Source organism: Condylura cristata, unplaced genomic scaffold (assembly GCF_000260355.1).
Source record: "Condylura cristata isolate star-nosed mole 26May11 unplaced genomic scaffold, ConCri1.0 scaffold00028, whole genome shotgun sequence".
NCBI classification, from domain to species: domain Eukaryota; kingdom Metazoa; phylum Chordata; class Mammalia; order Eulipotyphla; family Talpidae; genus Condylura; species Condylura cristata.
The window spans coordinates 5,863,581-5,876,922 of NW_004567129.1; the positions used below are offsets into that span (position 1 = coordinate 5,863,581).

At 43.9% G+C, this 13,342-nt stretch overlaps 1 protein-coding gene across 1 annotated transcript in view; it reads right to left on the reverse strand.

The window, feature by feature from the left end:
- The window catches only part of HSD17B2 (hydroxysteroid (17-beta) dehydrogenase 2), a 58,457-nt gene extending 51,498 nt beyond the window's left edge, over positions 1-6,959 (reverse strand). Inside the window, exon 1 of the mRNA XM_004690158.1 lies at positions 6,707-6,959. Coding sequence (XP_004690215.1) covers positions 6,707-6,959 — 253 coding nt within the window. The remainder of the gene's footprint in view (positions 1-6,706) is intronic.
- Between the last annotated feature and the right edge of the window lie 6,383 nt (positions 6,960-13,342).

Below are 13,342 nucleotides of genomic sequence, written 5' to 3' on the forward strand. Positions count from 1 at the left end.
CCACTCTGTCTCTGGTGAATCCTCTTACCCTCTGCATCTCTGGCCTGTACCCCAGTTCTGTATGAATAAATAAATAAATCTTTAAAAAAAATTATCCCCCAAAGGTGGAGTGGGGAATGTGATCAAAAATAGTGGGGGGAGGGAAATGCACTGGACTATGGTGATGGCACATGGGTGATTTGGTGATGGGAAGCCCAAGGGGATTACAAATGAGATGGAAAATGCATAAAATGATGTAAAAATAAACTATTATATATAATTTTTAAAAATTATCCCCCTAAACCAAAAGAAATTAAATTAAAAATGATACAATGCAGCAATTTTTTAATGAGTTTTAGTTCTGTGCCCTGTAACTACTTAACCATTCAGCCTAGAAGATCTTTCTATTTTCCCTCTACAAGTCTCCTTTTTAATTCCTGGTGAAGGCCTCCTTTGTCAAACTTTCCATAGTCCCCCCCACATGTGAACTGTACCCATTCCTGGGCCCCCATGGCAATTTGGGAAACAGATAATTCCCTTTGTACCCTTTCACACAGTCATACTTAGTTGTGTCTGTATCTCTCCCAAAATACCATGAATCCCTCTAGTCCTGTGACCTGTACACAGTAGGTGCCAAATCAATAGGTAGCACCCAAGGTGGGCAAGAAAGACTAGAGAGGTCACAGTGAAAAGCCTGAACATAGAAACAAAGTTACCAATGTATATTCTACCAGGTCCAGAGGATAGAAAGAGAAAGACAACACACAACTTCCAACAAGGAGAAAGTAATGCCAGTGTTATGTGTCTTCAAAGTCAAGAAAAACTAGGGATTTTGATCCATCCAGGACAATATAACTCCACGATGTTAAATTTCCTCCTCCATGACTTTGGACAACAGACGGCACATTCTAAGGATTCAACATGTAGTTGTTGAATGAATAAATGTGTCTGTGAGTCTGCTAGACTTAAGCAGCCTGTTTGGCCATTTTCATTCCCTGCAGTGGTGCATTCCTATGCAAGGTCAGAACTTCCCGGTCAATCAGTCATAGGAGCCCAACCTTACAAGGTGCCTTACAAATCAATCAAGAGCAGAAAGCTTGATCACACTGGGAAGGGTATGCATCACTAGGAACACCTGGGGGATCCCAGAATCTGACCAGTGTAATGCCTTGTTGATAAGACTGGAACCATGGCCAGGGGCCTGGAGTCTGGTTTTGATTACAACACTTGGATCTCAAGCAGATAAGAATTATCTGGTCAGCAGAATTATGTCCCCCTGCAGCCCTAAATGACAAAGCATATTTTCAAGTTTCACCCATCTCTTCCTGCTGCCCCACATAACTGAAACTGATGCCGATGGTTGTTCTATCAATAAAAAGGCTGGGATCTTGCTCTTCAGCAGCACCCAGCATTGTGCAGCCTGCTCCACAACTCCCATTTCTTAGCGTGGTGTTGTTGATGCGTCATGTATCTTCTCTCCATTTCTTTGTCTCCCTTATAGTATTTTCTCCCTAACACCTCAATCCTCCCCTCCCCCTCCCCAATACACAAAGTCACTACTTTCCCACCCACCGTCTCCATCTGTGTGTGTGTGTGTGTCATCATCTCCACTTTATAGAGGAAAAAAAACCTAAATTCAAAACCCTGAACATCACATACCTAATAGAAGGTCTGTAGCAGACTGTCACCCTGCCTGGATATCTGGACCCTTTTTGTGGCTCTACAGGCCCAGCACCTGTGATGTGTCTGAAGTTAGCACCTATGATTTGTCTGATGTCACCCCCCAAATGGAATTCACTTTGCCAATGGCCACTGAGAGTCAGATGTCTGGGGTTGTTTAAGCCACCCCTCCTCCCATCTACCCTGCCCAAGACACAGGAGGTAGCAGGCCTTAACTAATAATTAACAGGCGTGAGGGAGTGAAGACGGGGTTCCCTGAGTCTCCAAGGGGACAGTTCTCCTGTGACTCATTGCCTTCAGTTCTGTCCCAGGTGATTAAGCCAGAGAGCATCTTCTTTGACATCACACCCCATCCCACTTGACCCCTGCTCTTTGCTACTTCCATTTTCTCCATCCCAGGAGCAATATTCCCGAGAACTTTCCAAGTAAATCCCTTTCCCACACATCCTTATCTTAGATTCTGCCTGGAAAACACACTCTAAGGTAAGGTTCAAAGGCAGTCTGGCATTGAAGATTTTCATACAATATTGTGTTTGAGCTGCTATTGCAACCAGATGGGACACATCTTCACTAATTTTATAGTCATTTTAAAAATTGAATGGTTCTATAGTTTCAGTACCTAGAAGACAAATTTTGTTCAAACCCTTTAGCTTGCTTTTTTCATCGTGCATAACTTCTTACAAAGACAAAAAAATCTTTGAATGTGTTAGCAAAATGAAATAAAAGACTGAAAAAAGTTATTTGTAATTGTCCTACAGCTGGGTTCAAAATTAAGTAAGCATTAAAACAGACTTTATCCTTTTTTTCTTTAAAGATCCACTTATTTATGCATAGAAGAACTGGGATAAAGGCCAGAGGTTCAGGGGTTAAGAGGATTCACCAGAGACAGACTGAGGAGCAGAACAGGCAGATGTACTGCTACTGCTAAGGGGAGCAGGGGTGAGACAGGAGAGGTCTGCTGTGCCATGTGGGTCACCTCCCTTGCTGGGGGTTGAACTCAGGTCCCAGGAGTGATAGGGCTGAGACTTAACTCCCTATGTCACCAGGGAGGCCCCCAGACTTTATTCTTGTAATGTTCTCTTTTAAGATCTTTTTATCAAACAACTACACTGGAGTAATTCAAGGAGGGAAATTAGGGGAAGAATTACCCCAGTAGTCTAATTCAACCGTTCACAGACTACATTCTTCCATTGTTTTTGTCATTCATGTGATACAGTTGCAGTTTTATTCAAACACCTGTAGCTCCCCCCCCCCACCTCTATGAAAATGGCCCACATTAAAAACAAAACAAAACAAAACAAAAAGCAGAAGCAAGCAAAGCAACAAAAGCTGGTCAAGGTGTGGAGAAAAAGGAACCCACATGCACTGCAGGGCACAGAGACTGGCCTAGCACTTATGGAAAACAATATGGAGCTTTTCCAAAATATTCAAAATGGGTTTGTCATATGATTTAGTAATCCCACTCCTATGTATTTACCCAAAGAGTGCAAAGGTTTGAATTCAAAGGGCTACGTACACACCCATGTTCTTTGCAGCTCTGTTTTGTCGTAACCCAGTGACCCACCTAAGAGCCCCAAGAAAAGGTGAGTGGACAAAGATGTGGTATGTAGACACCAAGGTGCACTTCTCAGCTAAAAGATGAAATTTTTCCATTTGCAACAATATGGAGGAAACTGGAAGGCTGGTGGAGGGCTTTGTCAAAGGACGAAGAATCACCAGATGACTGAGCTCACATTTAGAACGTAAAGAAATAAAATGAAGGATCAGGTCAAAATAAACCAAAACCAACGCTGTAAATCAGACTGTAGAACTGAAGCCTCTCGAGGGGGAAGGAAGAGGTGGACGCCAAAACAGCAGGCCTGATGGTCTCGGGTAAAGGACAGTGGGTGCTCTGGTGGTCCATGTAAGCCTTTCTGCCAATGTCATATCCAGTGTCTCCTCAATATGATAAAAATAATAAATATAATAAAAATAATTTTAAAATACCTGCATCTCCTGCGTGTTTTCCTTTTAGCTAGTTTCCCATGTAACACCAGCCTGTAGTTGTCATTTTTTTCAAAAAGATTTATTTATTTATGCATACAGAAATGGAGGGCAAGGCAGAGGTGCAGGGGCAGTGAGAGGCTTCACCAGAGACAGAGAGGGGACCAGAACAGGCAGATGGAGGACGTACACTGCTGAGGGGAGCAGCGGGCAGGTCAGGAGAGGTCTGCTGCTCCATGTGGGTCAGCTCCGGGTTTTGGATCGGGATCAAACTTGCACTGAAGCAGCTGAGCTAGCTTGCAGTGCTTCATCCTAACCCTTTGTGCCACTGGGGAGAGCCCTGCAGTTGTCACTTTTAATGGTTAAGCCCAGAAATAAATATACCATAATTTATCATCAACTTGATTGCTTTCAGTATCTTATTTCAAATAATTTTTTTTTAAAAAAAGATTTATTTATTTGTGCATACAGAACTGGGGTACAGGCCAGAGGCTCAGGGATGGTGAGAGGCTTCACCAGAGACAGAGTGGGGAGCAGAACAGGCAGATGGATGAAGTACACTGCTGAGGGGAGCAGCGGGCGGGTCAGGAGAGGTCTGCCACGCCATGTGGTCACCTCCGGGGCAGGAGGGAATTGAACTCATGCGGAAGCAGCTTTAGATTCTCAGTGCTGTGCTTTAACCCGCTGCGCCACCAGGGAGGGCCATTTCAAATAAAATTTTTATAAACAACTTTGTGAATATGCCATTTGGTTTTGCATCTGCCCTTTTCCTTTTAGGTTTGAGCTCTGTCTTTAAGAATAATTTCCAAAACTTGAATTATTAGATAAAAGAATATGGATGGCTTTTGATACTCACTACCACATTCCCCTTTGCACCCATACTCACCAACTAAAATGTGTACTAATTTATAACATAAGCCAACCTTAAACAAAGGTTATTCCAAGTCACGGTGGCTTCTCCTTTTTTAATGAGTTCTGTTCCACTTAAATGCATTCAATTTAAATTTCTCTACTGAGCACAAAGGTCTTGAAACCTTCTCTTGAATTATATTGAACCTATGGCATTCCTCATGAAAATGACCAGGAACCTGAAATTGACATTTCAGTTACCCTTGAATGTAAGTAGTTTCTTCCTGAAGTCCAAGCTTTCTAATTGCTAAGCATTTCAGTTAGGGATTAGTCACTGGGCTTAAGTTGCCTAATTGATTCAATCATTTGAACATGTCACTAACTACAAGTCAGGACATTTCAGTGACTGATGTGGGCTTCCTGACTTGGGTGTGTATTTTGTAAGCATTTCTCCATGCCTGCATCTTCAAAAGAGAGGATAAAGAACAGTGACAAGAAAAACAAGCAAAAAAAGATTCCTGTATTCTTGGTTACCCTAAGGCTTGCTTGAGTTGATCCTAATCTTTAGTATTCTTAATATTAGCCTTAGAAGTGCTGGTCACTGAAACTGATTTCCCAGGATTATTTAAACCTCTGGGAGATCATCTGTCATTAGTGTCAACAACAGCATCGTTTTGTTTTTTTTTTTTAAGATTTATTTTACTTATTTATGCACATTAGAGCAGGAGTATGGGCTGGAGGTGTGTGGGGGCACAGTGAGAGGATTCACCAGAGACAGAGTAGGGGGCAGAACAGGTGGACCTACTGAAATGCACTGCTGAGGGGTGCAGCAGGTGAGACAGGAGTGGTCTGCTGTGCCCTATGTGGGTCAGTTCCCTGGCCAGGGATGGAAATCATGCTGCTGCAGTGGCTGCTGACAGCTTCACAGTGCTGACACCCAATCCCGTTGAGCCACAGGGAAGCCCCGGCTTTTTTTTTTTTTTTTTTTTACATGCTAAATTGTCCTTTCTTCTTTTAGGCAAGTGGTAAAATGCAAAAAAATAATTTAGGTTTATCCTGAAATCCTGCATACTTGCTACTACACTGAGAATAGAAGGATTTAGACTATTGTGATAGCTTTTCACCAAGTGCATGTTTGTTAGAGGACTCTCACAAAAAGATGGAAATCACAGTCTTCAATTGCATGTCAGGTAGATAAACTTACCATTGATCAAATGAATCTTCTACTTTTGATTTGTTTCAGGTAGCACTTCAAGACTCCAGGTAGTGATTAGTCGCATTGCATTTTATGAAAGAATTTTGTGTTAGGGTTAGAATCAAGAAAATCGACATGTCACTTTAGAGTTCATTCCTCAGTGAATTCAGGAAACCCCTGATTTGCTTCCACCCACACCTCATATTCATCCTCATGGCAGAGGGTTCTGGCCCCTGGGAGTTTGGGGTGGGGGTGTATAGGGGCGTGGTGACCTCCAGACAAATGATTCTGCAGCTGTTGTCTTATTATGGTGGGACTCCCTGAATTAGGATAATGCTGGGTAATCCTAATTAATGCCTTATCCAAGTTCAGACTTCACAACCAAACCAACCAGTTTTACGACCCAAGGTATTGAATTTGGCCTCACACTTGCAGCAGGGAGGGGGAAAGAAACACAAAAGAAGAGAAAAGCTGGCATCTCAGCTAACCAGCAACAGCCGCCCGGACACACTGCCAGCTTGATCCAATTAAGAAATGTTAGCGGTTTGATGACAGATTTATAGACAAAAGGTTCAGATGAGCCATAGGTTCTTGACAGCAGCCGGCAAACCCTAAACTCAGAGTAAAATTCTGTTTAAGCCTAAAGAAACCCATGGGACTTTTCTGGACACAACGAAATACATGAAATACCACAGGTTTGCTTATTAATATCTATCCTGGGAAATTAACAGAATCCTTGCTCCGGAGCCCCGCAGAGACCCCATTTCTCACCGCCAGCCCCCTCCAGTGCTCAACCGGAGCAAAGCAAACCAAAACAATGTGAAAACCACTTGGTGGTGTGCTTTCATTTACTCCATGCCAAGGATTTTATTTTTAAATGACAATTTGTTACAGGAAAAGGAGAGGAGCACCCCAAAACCCCCAAACCTGCCCATTCTAAACAATTTGAAAAAGTCCCGCTAAAGCAAAGCAAAGTACCAGATCCTTCTTTGGGTGAGAAGCACAGTGCCGTCCGCTTACCTGTGACCAGCACCGCCTTTTGATCCACAGGTAACAACTCTTGGCCAGAGAAGAAAGTGCACATGAGGAAACAGGACAGGGAGAAGATGATCGAGCCCCAGAAGAGGGACAGGCTGAGTAGACAAGCCCCTCCCCACAGGCCTGCCAGGCAGACCACCTTTCTCCCCCCCTGTCCTGGGCTCTTCTTGAGTTTGCAAAGAATTGTTCCTCCCATAGCTGCAGTGACAGCCAGGCAAAGCCATAAAGTGCTCATTCTCGGAGAGTCCCCACACCTTTGTGAGCTCAGGGCCAGCAAGTGCAGTGGGTAAAGGCAGGCTGGAGGCAGCCTGGGTTTTATGAACGGAGAGCTGCAAAAAGCGGGCGGGGGGGAAGCCACCCAGGCGCACTTTGAATGAGCCTGGATTAAGCTCATGCATGCATGCATATTTCCTGGTGGATAATTTAAATTGGGTGTGCACTTTGCTATAAATACCAGAGCACTTGCTATTCTATTGCTCCCCCTTATGCCCCCAGCACGCACAACAGATATGTACATACTCACCCGCAATGCACACGTACACACATTATTTTTTTTAATGACAGCTCCACCTCTAGAGAGATAACTAGTTGGATAATATTTGACAGAATCCAATCTGAATGGTAAATGATAAAAACTGTAGCTCTCAGACCCAGAGAGGGAGAGGAAAAGAGAGAGAGCTAGGAAATCCAGGCAACCAGTAGGCAGTAAGATTTGGAAAATCTGCTCTGGAAGGGGAAGGAGTGTCTCATTGTGTCCATGGCCACAGGACTGCAGCTACCCTCACCTGAGTCAAGCAGAAGTGTTAAATGGAGGGAATATAGAACTATAGGAAGAGTTTCTCGGCAGAGGTAAAGTACTTTTGGTCTTGCCTGAGGGGAAATAAACCAGGGAGAAATAATAACGATAATACAACTAATACTGACCTGTATCTATTGGTGCCAGGAGCCATGTCCAGCTACTTGTCCGTTCATCCTATTTATTGATACCTTATGCTCTGCCAACCTCTGTTCCAGGCACTGGGACTCAGCAGGTAATATGCTCAATTTCTTTGATTACAACATCCTTTTGAAGTAGATTCTGGTGTCATTTTTGTGCAGGGTCCTTGGGTTCACTCTGAGAAATGTTTCACCAGAACTCCCCTTTCAGCAGCATGCGGTGAGTTACTCCACAAGACAGAGACTCAGTTATATTTAGAGAACAGGTTTATTAGGGGAAATGACAGAGGAGTAAAGGACACTTGCATAGGCACAAGTAGGCAGGCAAGGTGCCCCAACAGGTTTGCTAAGAGGGGCCTGCATGGCTGCAGGTGGGTGGCCTTAGGCGAGGGGCCTCCGCTGAGGGAGGTCAGTGCACAGAAGTCCAGGCAGATACAGGTCAGTGCAGAGAAGTCCGGGCAGATACAGGTCGCAGGCAGGCAGGTGGTTGTTGCCCTGCAGAGGGAGAGAGCTGGTGGGAAGAAGCACCTGCATAGGCACAGGGGGGCAGAGGACTGCTGCCCTGAGCCAGTGCAGAGACTGCCCTGATACTGTCTTTTTCTCTTGGAGAGGGGCTCATTCCTTTGTGGACTGATCACTGCTGATTTTGGAGAACTATGTGGAATCACACAATGGACCCAATCTCTGTATCTTTACCCTCAGGTCTGTTCTTCTGATATTCCCTACAGCAGTCTGATATAGGAGTCTCTGTGACTGGGTTAATTGTCATGTTTGTTCCTTCTGCCCCCACCTCCCTGCATGAATCAGATTCCAACCTTGTGATGCCTCCCTCAGGTTTTCTACTCTTCTTCTCCATCAGTTCTATTATTATTATAGTAATTTCACAGGTGAGGACACTGAGGCACAGAGACATTAACACTCATCCAAGATCACACAGCAGTGGAGTCCTGCAGTTGTGTTTTAGAGCTTTATGTTCTTAATCACTCTACTCTGCTACCTGCTTTAGGCAAAAAATAAGAGACAACCAGTACTTATGAATTAGCCCTTCCTTATTTAACCTTTGTACCTCTGGAGACATAACAAATACAAAGTATTTGAAGTACTTATGGCTCTTATTTTACAGGGAGGAAAGCAGAGATGGGCGAGGGTAAGTCACTTATAAAAGTTGTGGATCTGGACACACATGCCAGTACCTGGCTGCAGAATTCCAATAAAGGTTGAGTGCTTGCTCCTCTGGAGAGAGAAGAAAAGATTTTGCTTTGAGGTTGGGTCACTTGTATTCAAGTCTAATTCTGCTTCTTACTAAGTCAGTAGCTTTGTGTCATTGATACCATCTTCCTAGAGTTCTGTCCCCTCAACAGTAAAATAATAAAAATACCAATGTAAACTACTTGGCACCTACTGCATGGTAAATGCTGGCAAATCATGTTTTTTAAACAGGAAAGGGAAAAGGAGAGCAGTAAAATCTAGTGCTTCATGAAGTATGGACTTGTTCCAAAACATGGTTGGAGTTAGCACATGCAGAGAGACAGGGAGCAGGAAGGAAGAGGACACTGATAGTGGGTAATATGGACAAGGCTGAACTTGGAAGGAAATGTACCCAGCAGCCAATAGTGTGGGAAGGAGGCTAGAGCTTAGGACTGGGAACTGGGAACTGGCTGCTGGCCTTAGAGGAGCCCTAGGTGAACTCCTGCTCTCAAGCACCTCAGCGATAAGAGGTTGCAGACCGAGGACTTTGGGCTATCTCAAGACCTGAGGGAGATCAAGTACTAGTAAGTGTGACTTGTGCTTCATAGAGAACCAATATAGGGTCTCATGTGGGATGGTATCACCTCTTGCATGCCCTCCCAGTCTCATCATGGACAAGGAGGTAAGAAGTGCTACTGGCCCTCAGCCTAGATGCTTTAGAGTAAGGACCTGAAGTTGTCTTTGGCTAGCCCTGGGATCCCTACCCTCCATAAACCTCCATTCCGCCTGTCAGCCACTTCATCACAGATCAGAACCACAACCTTGGTGGGCCTCCTTCACCAGCCATGATTCAGAGCTGCCGGCTCTGATGTCTGATGGCTTTCGAGGTGAGGATGAAGTATAATTTGACAATTTGCTGTAGGCTTCACCCTTTGTCAGGAGTCCCCACACTGGAGCCTTGATGGAGTGCATCTTCTGGTGGCAACCCACATGGTCCCCCAGCAGCTCCATCCAGGACCCCCAAGGAGAGCACAAAAGCATCTAGGCCATGGGCAACTAGATGAGAATGCTCCTTTCCCCAAGAGTGAAAGGATCACACACTATTAACCTGAGTGGCAGAGTCTGGGGCACTGAGTTCGAATCCTGTCTCTTATTTACCAGCTGTGAGGCATTGGCAGTCACCTGCTCTTCTTGAGACACAATTTCCTCTTCTGAAGAGACTCAGCATCCTGTGTTGCTGTCACAGGACTGGCATCCTTTTCCCATCATGCCTCACACCCACAGGTACTGGAGATGATAGTCTCTCATCCTAGTAGAAAGCTCCCCTACTCTTAGGTCCTCCTCTCCCTAGACATCCTCCTTCCCCCCCCCATTCATTTCTTCAGTTCTTCACTCAGTTTATCACATGCCTCTTCCCCTTGTGTCTCCTGACATGTCACTTCCTTAGCACCCAACTTCATCATCTTCCATCCCACACCTTACTCATTCCCGGCTCTGCACTCAGCTTGAATCTGCACTTAACTTGGTTATTTTAAAAGATTTTATTGTCTCTCCTATAACACCATGAACTTCAGGAGGTCAAGTGTCGTAATGTTTTGTTTGTTCTTTCGTTTTGGTTTTCACTAGCTGCGCTCCCGTGTCTAGCCTAATCCCCAGCATATTAAGCATACTTAATTAATATTCATTGAGTGGTGCTGAAAGGACCAGGTCCTTGGCATGTTCTGCATTGGATGCCAGTGTTCAGCAGTGAGTATGTGGGCCAGTTCCTGACTGGGGAAGCTTCGGGAGTTGCAGCAACTAATAGAGGTGAATAGTGGTGGAAAGAAGGATATCCCAGTGGGGAACACCAATATGGAGTTAGAGATGAGGATTAACCCAACCCCTCCTCATCCCTGAGGCTTTGTTCTGCTCTTTGAGGAGAGAGGGGTCTAGTTGCACTACCTGGCCACTGAATGAGGATTTCACTCATCTGTGCTGAACTGTGTCCCTTTTGGGACCTTGTCATTTGTCCTACACTCTCCTTGAGCCCATAATGAACCCATTCCCAACAAGAGGCTCTTAACTTTGCAAGAAGCCAACTGGATCAGCCCATTCTTGCTAATGATGCCAATGGGTCAACGTATTTCCTTCTACCAGCCAAGCTGCCTTTTAGAAGGCACCTCTGAAGACAAGATATCTTACCCCAAAGAGACTTACAAACCTGGACCCAGGTGGTGAGAATGCCAGAACAAATGACTTCATAACCACAAATATCTTTTGGGGGGGGAGGTTTGAAGTAGTTTTCTAACTGAAACAAGAATTCTCTCTGTAACATCCCCAGCAAGTGGTCATCTTATCTATTGCCAGTATAGCTCTGCTAACAAGCCCTTCCAGGCCTCTGAAGATGGGCTTTCTAGTTCAAGACAGCTCAGAGTATTCAGAATTTCTTCTCTATGCTGAGTGAGATGGTGGTTTTTATCCTTCATTTCTCACTTGAAACCACAGAGACCACTTCCAGTTCCTATTTTTTTAAATAACTGATATCTCTGGGATGATGGTCCTCGAGTTCTGCCAATCACCTTCTATACAGTAGAATGTAATGTATCTGGTGCAAGAGCCATGTCTAAAGGAGCCACATTTTTAAGAGTTACAATATTAAAACAAAAACAAACCTTTGTTGCAATAAATCAATAAAGACTGGGTTGTTATGGGGAGTGTTGGATGGTATTGACATGGTGGATCAAGTATGTACTAATGTCACAGTGACATCAGCAGCTCTGGATATGACAGTCATGAAAGGTCATCTCCCAGACATCAGGGCGGTCTTGCTGGTAGCAAGTTGTGCTTTTCAAGCTTTTAGTCATGATAATATTTAAGTGTGGAAATACAATGTATATCTCATTGTTTATTTCAGACAGCAGGAAGAAAAAAGGCCTGGAAAAGAGATCTAGAGTTTTGAGCTTGGAGTAAATCTTTTCTTTGTCTATTATTGAGACATTATGGGGTAAACTGTCTAAACTGCCGGAACAGTTGTCATTAATTCCAAATGGGTCAGATCTTTTAACTTTTGAATAAGGTTTTGAGGATCCTTAGCTGTCTCAGAATGGGATCCAATCACTTTGGACCAAATAGTGGCATATAATTTTCAGTACAATAGTACTCAGTACAGAAAGATCATCGCCTTTCCTAAAACCATATTTTTAACTACATATCCAAAGACTCATTTGCTCTCTTGATTCATTTTGTGCTATGGTTGACTCCTCTTGTGTTGCTAGCAAATAAAATTCCAGTTTTTACAGGAGTTTTCATGTGATTCTAAATATTTTCATTGTAAAATATAATATATGTGGACAAATTGTCCAAAATATAAGGGTCGGTAAATGTGAGTCTGCTGGGGTTAAAGGGCTGCTTAAGCCACCATTGGCTATGCAGTTTATCCTTTTCAGGACAAAGTCCATTTGGCCCAGTCAATCAATTACCTAAACTTAAAGAATGCAAACTGCTGAACCTGCAAATGTTGTCTCAAGTTATACAAGAGCAGGATGCTTAATACCCTGGGACAATGAGTACATGTCACTAGGCATGACCAGGAACAGGGAGTGTGGACTGACTTGTAACTTTGCGTCCCAGAGACTGATCAGTGGATGCCTTGTTAAGATCGCAACCTCGATTGGGGGATGGATGGAAGCTTGATTCAATCTTCAAACATGGGCATAAAACTAATCTGGATCCTCAGACTCATCTCCCCAAAAAGCCTCGATAACCGAAGCATACATTTGCATCCTTCTAACCTTTTTCTTTTTTACCCTGAGTTATTGACTCTGTAAAATCATTCAATCAATAAAAAGGCCAGGTTTTGCCTTTTCAGCTGCATCCTGCTATATATTTTGCTCCACGACTTGCATTTCGTTGTGTGGTACTGCCTGGTACAACAGTTAAATATCCATGAGTCTATACTGATATAAATATTGAATAAGTAAAACTCCACATATTTGATGTAGCTGTACCCCATTCACAGAGGTGAACATAACTCACATTTGAGGAGTGTTGGGCACACATAGTGTCTCCTTCCCAAAGAGCACAGCGTGGAAACAGAAATTGAAACAGTACAGAGGAGAAACCTAATACACACTACTCAGCCAGGTGATCAATGTCAACATCAACATCTACAATGATACATCAGCAGCAATGCTGATGATATGATGTGAGGAAATGGTTCCTTTATCAATACAGATCATTCTATGCAAAACCTGACCAGCTCTCATCAGAACTGTCCAGGTTATTCCTATATTGAATTCCTATGTGGATGGGAGGTGTTGGGCAGAAGTGTTCTTGTCCACAATCTGGTTGGGACCCTGGCATGGTCCTGACCCCAGGCTCAGCTTTACTTAGAGATTCAGCAATAACCTCTCAGTGGTTGCTTGGTTGGCTCATTGGTAGAGATTGGGACTCTTAATAGCACAGCCATAAGTTTGAGCCCCACATTGGGTGGGCACTATATTGAGAGAGGAGAGA